We start from the raw sequence: 19172 nt of genomic DNA, 5'->3' as shown, positions 1-19172 counted from the left end.
GTACACTCATTGTATATGCCCAACTAGAGTCGGCAACCTGGCGAGCTAAAGCAAATGCATTCACTGGCCTACCACACAACCTTGTTTTTGGTATTAGTGAGCCCCCTAGTGGACTCATTCCTCTACATCTTCACGAAGGTACAGTATGTCAGATTTTATAACTTGTTGCACGAGGCCGTTGGTTGTCATCAGTGCTGGCTGGGTCAGACCAATATACACTCACCTAAAACATACCCTTGCTATCTCTTATGTGCCTTGAAGTGTGACTACTGTCTAAAACACAATGAGAGACTATATACGCTGGGTCTGATAAGAACACATACACAGCCTGATAACAGTTGCATTGGTGGGGAGTTCAGTAGGCCTACACGCCTGACAAAAGAGTGATGATGAGCATTATCATTTTTATAGACCTGTGTGTGATATTTGGGGTGACATTTTGACTGCTAAAATGTGTCACTGATTGTTGTAAACATTCTTCATGTCATGTGCCATTTATGTGCTGTATATTTTGCTAAAGGCCTATGCATTCTTTCCATGGTCCCTAATGAATTTCCTCTATGAATAGAATAGGAATAGAATGGGGTTTGTTCTAAGAGACATTATAATGTTATAGTCTAGTAGTTGACAAAAATGATAGCCAGGTGGAAAAATAAGTCCTGCATTGGAACTTCTAGGTTAGGACCTATTCAAATAGTTCCTAGGTGTTAGGCCTACACGAGATTTGCACAATGCCCCCATGGATTTAATACGGGGAAGATATGCGAGTCGGTAAAACAATGTTCAGTTGGTAGACTAGTCTAGTCGTGGTCAGGCTGTGTCCTATAGGACAAGTCATGGTGGCGATGAATGTCATTAATTATAGTGGGACAGTGTCCGGATAGGACGAACAGACCGATGAACAGACAGCCGCCACTGCCGCAGAAACCACAGACACAGACCGAGAAGCAGGCCGCCCTCGCCAAATAGCCTACAAAGAGGATTGAAAAGGGAAGGGGAGGAGGATGACAGGAATACTAATCCAATTCCCTTTCATTACCGCATAGTAGGCTAGCCTATCTTCACCCTCCCCCGCCTCTTTCTCTGGGTCAGTAAAAACAATGAATTGATACATTTAAGATACCAAATAGTCCCTCTACACTGCGACGATATAAATAAATAATTTGCCAATGCGGTGTTCCGCCCGTCTGTCTAAGGGACGACTGCGCATCTTTGTGGCTGAATGCCGGAAAAGGCTATGTCGATGTCCCGACTGGGAGACTTAGCCTATTGCCCAACAAATTTGATAATTTTGTAAACCACTGTCAAATATCATCGATTCTAACATGGTGAGTAATTTCCGTTATTTTATTTATGTCGACGACGCAAACGAGGGACATGAGCAATTTCTAGCGATATTTTAGGGCAGTCATAATAATTTATGAAATCATAACTTGTTATGATCAGTGCGCGCGCACGCATGCAACAGGTCGCCGGTACAGTAGCGGGACAGCAGAAGTTATAGCGCTGTTCTCAAGCGTTTTTAAAATGTTAGATCGTCGATTTAAATGTCATTGTGCGATGCTACGAAAAACACAAATGCTTTGTTGGCACAATAGGCTATGCTTAAATATAATTAAATAGTTTGCGATACACGAACAACGTTTTTGATTTATTCTTCGTTTTTTTTTCAACTATAAAACACTGTTTCTAGTGATGAAAGGTTGTATAAATATATCGTACGTCTCTGAAAAGCGAATTCTAAAATGTATACGTGTAGGCCACATCAAACAGTCAAATCAGGATAGGCCTATACATCACTGTCTGGCAGCAGACACGTTGATCCCAACACATTAAGCTATACATTCAATGTCCAAATTATGGGAGGCAAGGATGACAACTGTATTATGACGAATACATTGTTATTGACTCAAAGCATAGCCCCCAAATAGAATAGTCCTACCCATGGTGCCAACTGTGAATGGGAAACCTATTTTAGAGGTAACCCAAAATAGGCTTGGTGAATAACTGTCTTTTTTATTTTAATGTTCAGATATTTGTAGGCCTACAATCCACAATACCAAATTATATTTAAATTGCTTGATATTTACAAGATTTATGTTTATATCAATCGATTTTTAATGGTTCTTTAAAACAGGTTTGGGGAAACAGCAGAGGGTTAAGTGTATGTGTGTGTGTGTGTGTGTGTTTGGGGTGGTGATGTGCGTACCAGATGTGCGGGCCTATGTAGAACAGGAGGATACGGTCAAAATCAGGGCAAAGAAATGTGCATTTTGCGCAAAAAATTACACAATTGTGCACAATCATGTTCACACATGATATGATGCACTATAGCATACTGTACATTTCTGAAAGGGTTTCATGTTGGCCATAATGTGATGTAAGTGCAAGTGCAACACAGGGAACTAAGTATCCTATAAAATAAATGAAGAGCAAGCTGCCCGGCTTTGTGGGCACTACAGCTATATAGGAGGCTAAACGTGCGTCATAAGGCCTTTCATTTCTTTAAGCCTTCTGTAGCGTTCTCTGTTTGTTTTGTGTTAACTTGTCATGCGAATCGATTGTGTGGTAGGCCTGCAATGTAGCTGTGCGTATGCAATTATGGCCTTAATGTAAAATGTGTGTGTGGTACGGTAAGGGCTCTCCACCCAGCAGTAGCAACTCAAGGTTTATAATCGTAAAATAGTTGAAAACACGACTAGGTGGATTAGTATGTGATTAAAGTTTATTATAGTTTGCAGTTTTTATATTCGTTTTTATTTTTATTCGTTTTTCGATTTTATTTTAAATTCAGTTTAGTTTCACTTAGTTTCCCGACTTGATTTACTATTTTTTATTAGGTTTTAGTTTGATAAAAACATTCCTATTTCGTGTTTACATTATTTAGTTTCCGTTTTAGTGTTAGTAAAAGAGAGTATTCTACTGGTTTGTGACCCACTTATCCTGCCCCTGGTTAGAGGGGAATAAGACATGCCCAGAGTTGATACACACAATAACTTTATTTACACACGCTTGAGATGTAAATGGGGATGAAAAGTAGGAAAGGTAGTGGTTCTGTAATGGACAGAGACAAAGGTAATGAATACACACATACAACATGAATACACCAGGGCACAGATACTGAATCTTACAGAATATAGCAGTAAGGACTGTATAGATTGCATATGCCACCTGCAGAGTATTACACAACACAGTAAACTCAGAGGGGCAACATACAATAGGCAATAGTAGTAACTAACTATGAAGAACAATATACAAATGTCACACAACTCACTTTGGGCACACACCATCCCACAAGTCCAGAGATATAAATGAGTCCAGTTGTTGATGGGCAGAGACAGAGATGTTGCTCTCTGCCACTGCCTGAGGGAGACTTCCAAGTATTTTGTGACCTGTATAATCAAGAGGATGGGCAGATGTCTGGCCCCCTAGTAAACTCCCTAGCAACCTATCACGACACAGGTCAGAGACAGTTTGAGAGGCAGGTTTAGGTTACCTCCTAGACTCTCAGGATCTGGTCGTGGGGGATGGAGAGTGGAGTTCCTAACACTTAGGGACAGAAAGAAGCATATGCATGGGAGGCTAGGAACCATTTATGTGGTGTAGGTTGTATTTCTCCCCTGTTAGCTAGTGATAGCTAGTAGTCTCGGAAATCCCAGGTCTAGAGCAACAGCTCTAGGTATGTGGAAGATATCAGATTCTCTTGGACATTTCGAAGAAAAATCTGGGAAGGGGCAAAACCTTTGCAGTGGTTTTAGTGATGGTCGATGATGCAAACTAGCCACTTGCAAAATGCACTCATTAAAAATAAGCTCATCTTTTTCCATCTCGCTAACTAATTTGTGTCCGATGGGGATGTTGATGCTAGGGCAACAAGTTGATAAGGCTGTGATGTCACTAGATAAGCCAGTGACGTGCTTCCCTGTTCCATAGAGATGTATAGAGATCATTACATGGAAATAACACGTTCTTCCACAATTTTAAAGTAGGCAACTGGGTGGGGATTCCTATGGGTTGGATTGATCAGCCAGTGATCAGAGCATTGTCTTCTTCTTCAAATTGGTTTGCCTAGTTTGTAAATGGCTTTAAGCTACATGACCGCCATCTAGTGGGCACAATAAATAAATTACGCAGACTCCAGCACTGCAGGTGGAGGTTAGTCACCAAAATTAGCTTGACACTTTTTTCAAACATAAAAACAAGAAGAAAATGGACTACTTTAAAATGGAGATAACCTCAATGGCGGGCCCAGAAGGGATCAACCAATGAATTATACTTGTGAGCAAACATTCCATAACTGCAGGTGGCAGTAAATTGCCAACCTTGGCTTTATACTTGTTCAAACAACAGGTGGTAGTATGCACCCTTTCAGTTTGTTTACCAACTTATAGAAGTAGTAGAAGAAGAAAATAGACTACTTCAAAATGGAGATGGCCTCAATGGTGCTGCCCATGCGCTCACAGACACCATAATCTCGCCCACCAGCCTCTGTTGAACCATCTGGTTTCCAAGCGCCTCAGATCGGGAGTAACCTTGAAGCCTATGGCGGGAGCGGACAAAAAAAACACTGGTTTTAATCTCTCAGTCCATCATCATCTAGTGCAACCCTTAGAACCTCCCCTGAAGTGTGCTGCATCCAGGGGCCAGTATTGTTTTTGTGTTTGTGTGCAACAAAGAGAACTTGGTTAGTTCGCGCAATATGGATATTCTTTTTCTCAAAATAAACTGCCTATTCTCGCCAATTCAAAGATACGTTTGTAGTATCCTCTAAGAAGAGTTTTAAGAAGAGTTTGACACTTCGCAAACTGTCTGTGGCAAGCCATCTCCCACAGAGGTGTGTCCAACAATTTCCTCCAGTGCTTTAAAGTAGTCTTAGCGTTCTGCATCATTGCCATTGGTACGGAAAAGATTGTGTTTTTTACTTTTTATTGGGGATAGTGTTCCGCACAACTACGCCGCCTTTTCTATTTGAAGGGAAGGAAAAGAGGATACCTAGTCAGTTGCACAACTGAATGGATTCAATCATGTTACAGAACGGCTAGCAGAGTTACGCTGGCTAGCTATGTATTAGCATGAACAGCAATATTTGAATTGATTATCATGTCACCCAGTAAGTCCACACCCCAAACAGTCCCGAACAGTCCCACACTGTTACCAGGCTCTATGCACCAGCAATTTGGGCCTGGGGACGAGGAAATAAACACCATAATGGGACAGATACAACATTGCGAACTCTATACATCTCTAAGGCTGGAACATTGTTACATTGTGGGAGGCAACCCGTCTAGACTAGATAGCTAGTGATAGTGCTTTGAAACATCACCATCTCCTGGCACCATTTACCTGCCAGGTTCAGAAGCTTGTAAACCCCATTGGAAAAATAAGACAAGGTGTATTTGTGTGTGTGTGTGTTTAGTTTTACTATCCTTGTGGGGACCAGAAGTCCTCACAAAGATAGTAAAACAAGGACAATTCGGACGAGTGGGGGCATTTCGCCTGTCCCTACAAGGAAARAGGCTATTTTAGGCTTAGGGGTCAGGTTTAGGGTTAGGGGTTAGGGTTAGGAGTTAAGGTTAGGTTGAGTGTTTGGGGTTTAGAGTCAAGGCTAGGGTTCAGTTAAAGGTTTAGGGTTAAGGGTTAGGGGTTAGGGAAAATAAGATTTTGAGTGGGAATCAATTGTTTGGTCCCCACAAGGATAGTAAAACAAACATGTGTGTGTGTGTATGTCTGTGTGGTTGTGTGAGCATGTGCGTGCATGTTTGGGTACAGGTTGGCCTACCCACAAAATAGCATCCTCCCTTGATTATAGATATACTATTCAAAGAGGTGAGTCCAGTCAACTCTTTGTAATGGATGATTGACGGACGGTGAGCAGCGGTGTCCAACCAATCTATTGGTGGAACCCCAACTTGGAATTCCATCTACCTCCCTTCCAGCGTTCCCGATGCAAAAGCTCCATTAACAGGCCACTGAATGAACAGGAATTTGCGACAATGGCGCTAGGACACAGCTGAGTGAGCATCACCCTCCGTGAGCCTCTCGAATACACAGGACCACTGACGCGAAGCACAATGCTTCCTTTTCAACATCCGGCTCTACTGCTTACCACGTGGAGAGGTAATGAAAATGAGGGGCAGCCAGAGTGAGAGATTTTTTTAAATGATTTTTTTTTACTGGATCTACCCCCCCCACACACACACACAGCTATGTCTTACTATACTTGTGAGGACTTTTTGGGGACCAACAATTGATTCCGATTCAAAATCCTATTTTCCCTAATCCTTAATCCTAAACCTAACCACTAACCACTAACCCCTAATTCTAACCTCAACCCTAAACCTAACCCCTAAAATAGCCTTTTTAAAAGTGAGGACCGGAAAAATGTCCTCACTTCTCTGAATTTTAGTTGGTTTACTATTCTTTTGAGGACTTCTGGTACTCACAAGTATAGTAAAACGTGTACACTGATACAAAGAGAGAAATCAAATCAAGTGAGAGGTGTAAATGAATTGACCTACTGTTCTTCATCAAATGTAGGCTATACGGACTAAGATGAAATGTAGTGCAGTTTTGAAGTTTTATTTGCGTCATGGGGATGATTTAGTATTTAAATCAATGGACAGCACTTTTTTGGGTCCACATGATTGTGTTTGTCTGAATGACAGAACGTGATGGGCTTTTGTGGGTGAGGTGGAGGCAAGAGGAGTGAGGAGGGAGTCATGGCTCAAAAGAAGTGGTGTTCATTCGCCATTTGAATGCAAATGTAGTGGTTGAACAGAGGACTAGTGTGTGTGTGTGTGTGTTTTGTGAGAGAGGGGGGGGGGGGGGGGGGGGTCTAACGGTGAGTTTGAGAAAAGAAAGACTTGTTGAGAGAAAAAATTGAAACACATGCCTGTAGTCTTACAAGTTTTTCACTTTTGCACCACGATGCCACCAACGGAGTTGGACATTTGTGGGAAATTCACCTGTGCTTCTCTTCTAATTCGCGTAATTTAGTTAACCACTTTTTCAGTGTGCAGGGAGAAAAAATCTAAGCATTCTGTTGGCCCATGTACGCTGCATCAGTCGCGTCCTGCTGAAGCATGTCTCGTCGGAAACAGAAACGACCCCAGCAGCTCATGAGCCCGCTCCCTGCCGCCTCTCCAATACTAGAGCATGGTGAGAAATGGACTATTATTGATATGCAAGTCAACACTGAATACAGTAGCTATTAGTATGAATAATCAAACTTTTTATGTTGTGTTGTCAAATGTTTTTTTTTCTCCATTTGTGTTTTTCAAAATATAGCTTGACACGATTTTCAAATAAATAGGCCAAGTTGTTATGTTGTTTTTTGAAATATATTTTTCTGGGTAGTTAATAACTTGATTTCCTCCACAGAACAGTGCTTGTGTAGTGGCACATGTTTAACGAGACTCTTAAGCGACAGTATATAGTACCTGTCACCTGGAAAGTTTTGGCGAGAGTTTTATTGAAAACGTTGACCCTATCTCTGTCAGTTCAGAATCTAAAGTTGTGGGGATGCTATGATGCTCTTTTAATATGTCAGCAATGGTGTGATATTATTGCAATTATTGTGTCTTAGGAGTCTTGTTTTCTTCTTTCTGATCCTATGTATTAGTGTATGTGTTTCTTTCCTTCTCACTGCCTTCACCAACCCTCCTTGTATTGTCAGATTGAAAGACACAAGACACCCAGTTGGTGGGCATATAAAGAGGAGGAAAGAGGAAAACGTAGAGGCAATAGAGTATAGAGAGAATGTTACAGTGTTACACTGAACAGTCTTATAAACTCTATCGTTCCAAATATGCATGTTTTTTCGATTTGGAACGCCGTTTAGGAGATGAGAGGGAGATGGTAGAGGACTGATGAACGCGAGAGGTGCTTTATAAGGTGTTGTAACTGCAATAACATGCAATCCCATTGTCCCTCTAGGGCTTTGTCGTTGAGCAGTGAGGCATGAACATACCTAAGAACTAGTGGTGTGTGTGTGTCTATATGTGTTTTATATGCGTTTGCAGGTCTACGACCAGTCACAGAGGGCTAATTAGGTGTAATAGTTTAGTAACATTGTGGTGGTAGGTTTTAGTAATATTGTGTGTGTTGTGTGTGGTGTGTGTGTGTGTGTGTGTGTGTGTGTGTGTGTGTGTGTGTGTGTGTGTGTGTGTGTGTGTGTGTGTGTGTGTGTGTGTGTGTGTGTGTGTGTGTGTGTGTGTGTGTGGTTGTTGTGTTTGTGGTTAGTGGTGTGGTGCTATAATGTGTGTGTGTATATGTCAGGATTCCCCAACTGCCGGCCCACGGCGGTTTTATTTGGCCACCAAGTTTTCTGAGCAAAATAAATAAATATATATAGGGTGTATATTAATATTTTTTTGTTGTTGTTGAATTTTTATTGTTTGACATGAGACTGTAAAAACACCAGGAAATCAGATCCAAGCGATTATAATTTTGGAAATATGTTCCCAAGTATTCCCACGAATAATAGAGAGACATGATCGTATACAAATAATAAATGATGGATTTATATAGCACTTTTCTACCAACTGAGGTACTCAAAGCATTTTACATACAGTGGTGGGAAAAGTACCCAATTGGCATACTTGAGTAAAAGTAAAAATACCTTAACAGAAAATTACTCAAGTAAAAGTAAAAGTCACCCAGTTAAATACTACTTGAGTAAAAATCTAAAAGTATTTGGTTTTAAATATACTTACGTATCATAAGTAAATGTAATTGCTAAAATATACTTATGTTTTAAAAGTAAAAGTATAAATCATTTCAAATTCCTTATATTAAGCACACCAGACGGCACCATTTTCCCCCAAGAAATATTTCAAATCCAACACTGACATAATTTACAAATTAAGCATGTGTTTAGTGAGTCTGCCAGATCAGAGGCAGTAGGGATGACCAGGGATGTTCTCTTGATAAGTGAGTGAATTGGACAATTTTCCTGTCCTACTAAGCATTCAAAATGCAACAAGTACTTTTGTGTGTCAGGGAAAATGTATGGAGTAAAAGGTACATTATTTTCTTTAAGAATGTAGTGAAGTAAAATTCAAAGTTGGCAAAAATATAAATAGTAAAGTAAAGTACAGATACCCCCAAAAATGACTTACTTTCAAGTATTTTTACTTACGTACTTTACACCACTGTTTACATAGTATGGGGAAACTCACCTCATTCACCATCAATGTGTAGCACCCACCTCAGTGATGCACGGCGACCATTTTTGTGCCAGAACGCTCACCACGCATCAGCTATCAGGTAGAGAGGTGAAGAGTGATATATGCCAATTAGGAATGAGGAGGTTGATTAGGTGGCCATGATGGAATGTAGCCAGGTTGGGAATTTAGCCATCACATCGGGGTGAACACCCCTACTTTTACAACATGTTCCATTGGATTTTGAATGACCACAGAGAGTCAGGACACTAATTTTATCGTCCCATCCGAAAGACGGCACACTACGCCAGGCAATGTCCCCAAATGTAATCAAGGTTTGAAAATATTCTATTTTAGTAAAATATTATATGTGTTTAGGCTTCTTGCAGTCAATTTGCAATCTAAAAATATTTGTTTTATTAAGCCCTCTGACCAGCCACTCAATAAATAAATTGGCTGGTGGGTGAATCTAGTTGATGATCCTTGCTATACAGTGCATTCAGAAAGTATTCAGACCCCTTTACCTTTTCCACATTTTGTTACGTTACAGCATTATTCTAAAATGGATTCCATTTTTAAAAATCATCATCAATCTACACACAATACCCCATAATGACAGAGTGAAAACAGGTTTTTAGAAATGTTTGCAAATGTATTAAAAATAAAAAACAGAAATACCTTATTTACATAAATATTCAGACCCTTTGCTATGAGATTCGAAATTGAGCTCAGGTACATCCTGTCTCCATTGATCATCCTTTAGATTTTTCTACAACTTGATTGAGTCCACCTGTGGTAAATTCAATTGATTGGACATGATGTGGAAAGGCACACACCTGTCTTTATAAGGTTCCACAGTTGACAGTGCATCTCAGAGCAAAAACCAAGCCATGATGTCAAAGGAATTGTCCGAAGAGTTCCAAGACAGGATTGTGTCGAGGCACAGATCTGGGGAAGGGTACTAAAAAATGCCTGCAGCATTGAAGGTCCCCAAGAACACAGTGGTCTCCATCATTCTTAAATGGAAGAAGTTTGGAATCACCAAGACTCTTCCTAGAGCTTGCTGCCTGGCCAAACTGAGCAATTGGGGTCAAGGGCCTTGGTCTGGGAGGTGACCAAGAACCTGATGTTCACTCTGACAGAGCTCCAGAGTTCCTCTGTGGAGATGGAAGAACCTTCCAGAAGGACAACCATCTCTGCAACACTCCACCAATTAGGCCTTTATGGTAGAGTGACCAGACGGAAACCACTCCTCAATAAAAGGCTCATGACAGCCTGCTTGGAGTTTGCCAAAAGGCAACTAAAGGACTCTCAGACCATGAAAAACAAGATTCTCTGGTCTGATGAAACCAAGATTGAACTCTTTGGACTGAATGCCAAGCGTCACGTCTGGAGGAAACCTGGTACCATCCCTACGGTGAAGCATGGTGGTGGCAACATCATGCTGTGGGGATGTTTTTCAGCGGCAAGGACTGGGAGACTAATCAGGATCGAGGGAAAGATGAACGGAGCAAAGTACAGCGAGATCCTTGATGAAAATCTGCTCCCTAGCGCTCACGTCCTCAGACTGGGGGCGAAGGTTCACCTTCCAATAGGACAACCACCCTAAGCACACAGCCAAGACAATCAGGAGTGGCTTCTGGACAAGACTCTGAATGTCCTTGAGTGGCCCAGCCAGAGCCTGGACTTGAAACCAATCAAACATCTCTGAAAATACTTGTTCCCTATCCAACCTGACAGAGCTTGAGAGGATCTGAGATCTGCGGAGAAGAATGGGAGAAACTCCCCAAATACAGGTGTGCCAAGCTTGTAGTGTCCTACCCAAGAAGACTCAAGGCTGTAATTGCTGCCAAAGGTACCTCAACAAAATACTGAGTGAAGGGTCTGAATACTTAACTAAATGTGATATTTCACTTTTAGATGTTTTATACATTTGCAGAAATGTATAAAAACCTGTTTTTGCTTTGTCATTTTGGGGTATTGTGTGTAGATTGATGAGGGGAAAAAAATATTTTATCAATTTTAGAAYAAGGCTGTAACGTAACAAAATGTGGAAAAAGTCAAGGGGTCTGAATACTTTCTGAATGCACTGTATGTGTTTATGTGCATTTGTAGGTCTGCAACCAGTATAGTTGGGTCTAATAGTGTATTAACATTGTAGTGATATGGTGTAGTAATATTGTGTTTGTTATTGTAGATGTGGGTGTGTGTATGTATTTGTGTGTGTGTGTTTTGGTAGTGAAGTGTGGTCGTTGATGGTCTGTGAGTCATCGAGTCTGGTAGCCTGTTTGTTTTCTTTTGACCCCACCTCTTCCTCTGCCTGCCCAGAACTAGAAGGAATGTGTGACCCCAGTGTTCTTAAGGTCAAGTCTGCCTGCCAAACACAGCCACTGTCCAGTACCCACAGACTGCCTGTCCCTGACACCCTATTGGGTTATGGGGGAAGGGTGCACCAAGAGATGAAAGACAGAACAAATGGAGAGAGAGAGAGAGAGAGAGAGAGAGAGAGAGAGAGAGAGAGAGATAAAGAGAGAGTGTGATAGAGTGCATGTCTATATATGCGTGTCTTTTTCAGAGGTCAGGGTTGTAAGAGGTTTTAGGGACCATTGTCCTCTGTCCTGTGTTGCCGTGGAAACGAGGTAGGCTGCTCAGTGTGGCTGGTGTAGTCTTGCAAGCCAGGGGAATTTGGGTGTGGGGGGGCAGAGTTGACAAGGACAGAGACAATAAAGAGTGAAGTAAAGAGGGAAGAGAGGGGGAGTTTGGATGATGAGGTGGTGGAGAAGAGAATAAAGAGGCAAACTGGGCCTTGATCTGGTGTTCACCTGACAGCATGGTCTCCGAATGTATAGATGTTATCTGAGGGCTTCAGTCCTATCTGCTACTACTTGCAAAATCACAATTCTCAGAGGGACAGAGGCATTTCATTTACTCGTAGTTGTTACCTGTATGATGGATTTGCGTCAGTTGCTATTCTTTGCTATCCACTGATCATCATTTGCGTGTCAACACTCACTGTCAGATAAGGTTGACTGGTGGAAAACACTCTCAAGAGAGCGTTCTGAGCAGTGCTCAAATAGATTTCACTGAGTTTTATGAACTGAAAGTAGCAAAAGTGTGTTAAGTAGATTCAAAGCTCTGTCTTGCTCAATATTACAATAACTAAGTCAACTTTCTCTCTTGTCTTCTTTCTCTACTTTTTTCAGATGACCAGTTGGCAGTGAAGTCATTTTCCTTTCCTTTGACCACAGACTCCTCCTCCTCTTCATCTTCCTTCTCTCCTCAGAGCTACCACCCCCCACTGGCTCAAGGTCCCAACTTCGGGGGGCTTCACACCCCCTCTCTACCAAGCGAGGGCTCCCCCCTCTCCCGCTCCCCCTGCCAGCCCACTCCCTGCCCCATCTCCTTTGCAGACCCCCAGTCCTCCCTCTCCCCTGACTTCCCCGATCCCTCCCACTCCTCCCAGACAGTCCTGAGCCTCCCCGACCTCACCTCCACGTCACCTTCCAGTCAGACCCACCCTCCCCGCTCTCTCATGGCCTCTCCCAAGCTAGGCGTGTCAGCCACTACCACCTCCTCCTCCTCTTCATCAGCCTCCCTCTGCCCCCCGCCCCACCCTGGCAGCCCTAGCCCCGTTCCAGAGGGCCCCCCCAGCCCCGTGACGCCCTCCCCAAGCCCGGGCACTGCCTCTGCCCCTCCACCCCGTGCCCACCTTAGCATTGCAGTGATCCTGGAAGAGCTGCGGGTGCTGCAGCAGAGGCAAATCCACCAGATGCAGATGACGGAGGAGATCTGCAGGCAGGTGCTGCGGCTGGGTGGGGCCTCCTGTGCCCTGGAGGTGCCCCAGATCCTCCTGCCTCCTCTGCCCCAGCTCTGTCTAGAGGGCAGTGAGAGGACCTCCAGTCCTCCCCAGCCTACACCCACTCAGCCTCCTAACACTGTAGCCCCTCTCCTGGCCTGCTTCTCCACCCTGCTCCCTCCCCAGCCTGCCTCCAAGCCCTCCAAGCCCAGCCACAGCCTGTCCCATGTCCTGCGTCCACACAAGCCTCAGATGGAGGGTGCAGGAGGGGCTACAGGGTCTTATCTTTACCCTGGGACCAGTGTCCGCCCTTCCTCCTCCTCCTCTTCCTCCTCTGCCTCGTCTGCCATCTCCACCATGGCTTCCTCCAACTACCCCCTGGCCCTCTCCCTGGCCTTGCCCACTCGTTTCCTCCATGAGAAATCCCCCAACACCACCTTAACCAGTGGCCACAGTGGTCTGTCCTTCCTCACCCCGCCCCTGCCCACCACTGCCTCTATGGCACCTCCCTCCTCTCAGGAGCCCCACCTGTCTGTCTCCTCAGCGGGGTCCTCGTCCTCCTCCCTGGGGCGTCTGCAGCATGCCTGTCGGTTCTGTGGGAAGCTGTTCAGCAGTGACTCGTCCCTGCAGATCCACCTGCGCTCCCACACGGGTGAGAGGCCCTACCAGTGCCCTGTCTGCCTCAGCCGCTTCACCACCCGCGGCAACCTCAAGGTGCACTTCCTCCGCCACCGCGAGCAGAACCCAGAGCTCTCGCTCTCCCTCCTCCCCCCCTCCCTATTTGGAATGGGTATGGGACCAGTGGGGGGGTCTGAGCCCCAGGGTCAGCCAATGAGCAGCACTGGTCTGAGCGTAAGCGCAGCGCAGGCTCAGAGGCGTCGTAAACGGCGAGCTGAGGATGACCCGTATGGAGACGGTATGGAGGTGGATGGTGCCGGCGGGGGCTTTTCTCTGGGGGTGTCCACCAGTGCTCCCCCCTCTTCACTTCCCCTGCCCCCCAGTGTGGACCTGGCCCTCATCTCCACCGCCCACTCCCTCCTGCGGCTCAACCAAGCCGCTGCTGCAGCTGCCGCTGCCTCCATATCCTCTGCTGCTTCCTCACTCACATCCTCTTCTTCCTCCTCTGCGTCCTCCTCCCTCGCCTCCTCTCACCTCTCTGTTCCCTCCTCGGCCGCCTCCGCCATTGCTGGGTTCTTTAAAGGGGCCAAGCAGCAGTGCTTTGATGAGAACACGCCCCCTCACCTTCCCATGATGTCTCACTCTGCTTACTCCCAGCTGGCCCACCTCCCTAAACTCCTCTTCCCCTCTGGTTCCCCCCACCATCACCCTGCCTTGGGCCTACTCCGCCCTCCACCCCCTGCTCCAGGCTCGTCCCACCTCTCCTCCACCCACTCTCAGCTCTCCTTCCCCTTCTCCCACTACCCCAAAGCCCAGGCCTTCACCACCTCCACCTCCTCCTCCACTCCTTCCTCAGACACCTCCAAGCTGCAGCGGCTGGTGGAAAAGCTGGAGAAGGAGCCTCCCACCTCCTCTCCCTGGGCCTCCTCCTCAGGGGAGACCTCTCACAGCAGCATGGCCTCCGCTGGGTTGTTCAGCAGCGGCCTCATGGGTGCTAGTACCTCCAGCACCTACGTGATGGCCTCACCATCATCCTCCACCCACGTCCCCACCTCTGTCTCCAACTTCACCAGAGAGATGGTGGCCGCTCTGGGCATGAGTGCCAACGGGGGCAGCGCTCTGGCAGGCGCCATTCTCCCCGGCCTGGGCATCATGAGCACTGGCTCCCTGGCCTCCAACCAGTGTGGGGTATGTCTACGTGTGCTGAGCTGCCCCAGGGCACTGCGTCTGCACCAGGCCACCCACCTGGGTGAGCGCCCCTTCCCCTGTAAACTGTGTGGACGCTCCTTCTCCACCAAGGGCAGCCTGCGGTCCCACCTGGCCACCCACCGTGCCCGCCCGCCCAACTCCCGCGCCCAAAACTCCTGCCCACTGTGCCAGCGCAAGTTCACCAATGCACTGGTGCTGCAACACCACATCCGCATGCACCTGGGAGGGCAGCTGCCACCGGAGGGCGCTCCGGAGTCTCTGTCAGAGCCAATAGCAGAGCCAGACGCTATATTCCAGTCCCAGCCCCAGCCCAATGACACCTTCAATGTTTCTACTGAGAGCTTCACTGCAGCCTCAGGCAGCCAGTCAAAGAGCTCAGCAGCGTCCACCCACATTCAAACCCTAGTAGGAGGCTCTGCCCCCATATCCGTCAGTGTGACATCACCAGCGTGTGTCGGGGAGCCAAGCAGATCTCACTCCTCCAGCCCCGACCTGATCCCGCCCTCTGACCTCAGCCCTGACCCTTTCCTAAACCCCACCTCACATACCCCTCCGCCTGGCAGCGCCGACCCCCCGGTCCTGTGTGTCAGCGTGCCCTCCCCACCTCCAGCCCTGGGCGACTCAAGCTCCCCAGTCAGTGATGGCAAACATGCGGAACTCCTTGATACAACCATTGATACTCCAGCCAGTAAGACAAGCCCTGCTCACACTTCCTCCAGTGTTCTCAAAACCACCCCCTTGTCCAGTCTCATGATGTCAGACTGTCTATTGGGTGAGAATTCCCTTCCTCTCGATGTCTTCTTCCCTGGCCCAAGATCAAACCTGGAAGATCTACTGAGCACTCCAACACTTGGTGCCCCAGTAGCACACCCTAGCCCAGCCCCCTCCTTTACCTCTGTCCTTAGCCCAGAGTACCCTAAAACCTACCTAGCACCCACACTAGACCCTGAACAGCCTACTAAACCCAACACCCCAGAGCCCACAGAGGAAGACGGGGTTGAAACCTCCCCACCTGCAGCACCAAAGCAAGCCCCTGTGCTTGATATGGACCACAGAATGGCAACACTGTCAGAGACTACAGAGACAGGCAACACTGAGGCTGGGGATGTTCCCCAGAAAGCTGTCGCCTACACCAGGGAGACGAGGCTGGGGGCGTACCTCAGCTCCCATGGGAAGGAGGATGGGATGGGTGGTGTCAGAGACCGACTGGAAGGCCCTGTTCCAATCAGTCTGGCTCCCACTCTCCCCCCTCCCATGTCTCGCCCTGAGAAGAAGACCTACAGCTGTGTCGAGTGTGGGAAAGAGTATGCCAGCCGCAGTGGACTGAAGGTAAGAGAATGGGGGAGAGAATGATGTGGGTATAGATTGGTGTGGGGTTGGTAAAAAACTTGGCCCGCTCTTATGGACTACATGTTTAATGGACTACATGTTTATAGCTGCTTTGAAGTGGTTTATTCATCTGTGGAATTGTACATTCGATGTCCAAAACATTGCAACCTATGAACCTGACATTACTTCTAAAACTAGTTTGATCCGATAGTTGGTTTTCAGGTTACATTGAACTGAAACATTCACTGATGAGAAGGCTCCGTCCAGACTGAGGTGAATCAGTCAAGCTAAATGTTTGTGGTATAAACGTTATATCCAGCCAGGGTGACTCAGTGGTTGGTCGGAGTGGCACTTATGAAATCTGTTATTTTCATGTTCATCCACAGGGACACATGAAGCATCATGGAGGGGTTGTCAAGGCAATACGTCCCCCTGTACGGAGCGGTCGCTCAGCGTCTGAGCGACTTCCTGCTAACACACCTACAACGTCCTCCACCCCGCCAGCCACCAGGAGCAACGTGGGCTTCTGGAACCAGTACCAAGCCTTCCTCAACACCAGCAACGACCCGGCAGACGACCCAGCACAAGGCCCGACCAGTGGCAGCCAAGGAGAGGATGGGGAGATGCCCCGATTGGCTGAATCTCCTGTTAGATCCCAACTGTCAAAGGAGCCGACCACTGGGAGGGGCTCAGGGGAGGGGTCTGATGAAGGGCCTACTCTAGAGTCAATGTGATTGGCTCTGTGATGCTCTGGTGCTCTCAATGGACATTCACTGTTCCTTTGGGTCAAATCGTATGGGCTTTTGTATTGTATTGCTTCCAAAATAATTTGAGTAGTCTGTCGGTTTGGTAGTCCCTGAGTAAATTGCTTAGTTAGTTTGTGAAAACTGTAAGTTGGCCATCCTGGCCTTTTGTTTTAAAAGAGGAGGAAGCTGAAGGATGCAAAAAGATTACATGACTCCAGGATTGAGAGCTTGAGGAGGCCAGAAGTCACTGTCAAGACGATGAGAGTTGGAGCTGGTTTCTAGAATGAGAGTTCTGTTAGACAGAGCTCTTCTTTAGCAAGTTTTAAAGGTCATTTTCCTGAACAGAGTCTGACTCAATGTTTATTTGATAGATAGAATCTCTAATGAAGACATGTATTGGAAAAGGAGGCAAGGTAGAGAGGAAGTAACACTGTTCACACATAAACAATTCCTTCATTCAAACATAAAAGGGTAAGGTAGGTGGAACAGATTGTGAGGGGTCACTAAACTAAACTTGTACAGTAGCTTCAACCCTGACAGTCTATGGAGATGCAGTCTCTCCTCCTCAACCTACTACTGTACAAAACCTAATCTTTTATGTCATGGTGAATAACTCTAGATTACTCCAGACTCTTCTTCCAACTAATGGGCAGAGAAGCGCAGAGTAGAGGAGGTTGTGGTCTGCCAGGTACAGAACGAGACAGTTTCCTGTGTGACCCTGTCCTTTGGATCTTATGAGTAAGCTGATTGTTGTTTGGTCCCACAGTGATGTCCGTTTTCTGTAACTCGTTGTCTTCGGTTCGTGTTGTGTCTTTACTACAAAAGAGAAAAGAATCAGAGGTGTACGTCTGATATTGTTGTGAGTTGTACTTTCAGTGTATGCCAGAGAATTAAGATTGATTAAAAAAAAGAAACCGATAAAGAAACAACAACTGGGACGGATGACGATGTCCCTGTGTTTTGGACGCCTATCGTGCCTGTTCTACATTCTGCTGTAGAGCTGTGTGTTTTGTTGATTTGTGACATAAATATGTGTGCGGCACACACTGCCGTTAGTGACATCAAATAAATGGCTACATGCACGCAAGAACATAGTGTGTGCGTGTGGGCATTTCTTTGTGCAAGTGTGTGACCGTGCGTGCGTGTTGGCACAGCACTGTGTAGTAGACCCTAACTGCCTTCATCTTGGCAGGTTTCCTGACACACAGGCGTCACTAATTCCTGCTCTCTTTCAACACAATTCAACTCCTCTGCCTTCTTCTGTGTCTGTCACATCAACCGAAAGGAAGAGAGGGGAAAGAGGCCAGCTGTCCCCACTTCAGCCCCTAATCTCTTCAGCCATGACAACCAGAGCAGCCATGCAGAGTCCCTGTGTGTGTGTGTGTGTGTGTGTGTGTGTGTGTGTGTGCGTGTGTGTGTGTGCGCGCGCGTGTGTGTGTGTGTGTGTGTGTGTGTGTGTGTGCACGTGCATTGTGAATGAAACCTGAATCTCTGTGTGAAAGGTCAGGAGGGGGCTGACGGCTCAGACAGTGATCCCAGGCTATTGAGGGTTGCAAGGATAGCCAAGGTGTAAGCATTACAGTTCGAGAGTGTGAGTGCAACTAAACACACACAGATGCACCAGGTACTGAATATTCTGTGGGTTTGGTGTCTGTGTGGATCTATTTAGCTAGTGCCAATTCATCTAACCACTTACAAAAGAGCATTGGTGCATGTGGCATACAACTGATCACCACATGCATGACAAATATACTAAGTAGGAAAGATTAGTATGTCTGTACAGCAGGTGGCAGTGTGCACAGTTTCAGATGCAGGTCCAGACTCCAGACAAAGAGGTGAAAGGAGGAGTGGAAGTGGTGGACAGAACAGCCCATAGAATACCCTCAAGTATGACTGTCAAGGCATTATTGTAATGTGTCACTTAACTTCGAGAGTTTGGGCGGAAAAAAAAAAGACTTGATATACAGTGCTGTACACAACCTTCAGGATTTTTTAAATGTAGTTAGATACGTTAAATAATATAGTACTAGTTAAAGCCACCAGGTGACAGTGTTAGGCCTTCAACATGAGAACTTGTTGGATTGTCCAACTGAACTAACTGACCCATTTGGGCTGAGGTAACCTAACTAGCAGTTTTTCTCTCTTTCTGGTCCTGACGACAAAAAAACTGTCTGGGAAGGTTTTCTTCTGAATTGTTGAACCAATCCAGTAAATGTGGAGGAGGAGTTAACATGGCGTGTTGCCTTGTTAACCCTTTACACTCATGGGAATTGGCCTATTTGGATAGGGCTAAATTGAAATGTTTCTTAC

The 19172-nt window shown here is 46.0% G+C and overlaps 1 protein-coding gene across 2 annotated transcripts; it reads left to right on the top strand.

Moving 5' to 3' along the window:
* The first annotated feature begins 1020 nt into the window (after window positions 1-1020).
* Window positions 1021-17952, top strand: LOC111979286 (sal-like protein 2). Of its 2 annotated transcripts, none has more exons than XM_070449065.1 (3): window positions 1021-1087; window positions 12368-16116; window positions 16503-17952. In XM_070449065.1, exons 2-3 carry the CDS (start codon window positions 12697-12699, stop codon window positions 16848-16850), a joined length of 3768 nt encoding a protein of 1255 aa, XP_070305166.1. In that variant the 5' UTR covers window positions 1021-1087; window positions 12368-12696; the 3' UTR covers window positions 16851-17952. The 2 variants fall into 2 exon arrangements, with proteins under 2 accessions (XP_070305166.1, XP_023865489.1); XM_024009721.2 differs by lacking the exon at window positions 1021-1087 and adding an exon at window positions 6917-7158.
* Window positions 17953-19172: the final 1220 nt, after the last annotated feature.

Source organism: Salvelinus sp. IW2-2015, linkage group LG19, assembly GCF_002910315.2.
Source record: "Salvelinus sp. IW2-2015 linkage group LG19, ASM291031v2, whole genome shotgun sequence".
Lineage (NCBI taxonomy): Eukaryota > Metazoa > Chordata > Actinopteri > Salmoniformes > Salmonidae > Salvelinus > Salvelinus sp. IW2-2015.
Note: the sequence above shows the minus strand (reverse complement) of the source record. Positions and strands in the feature narration are given on the sequence as shown.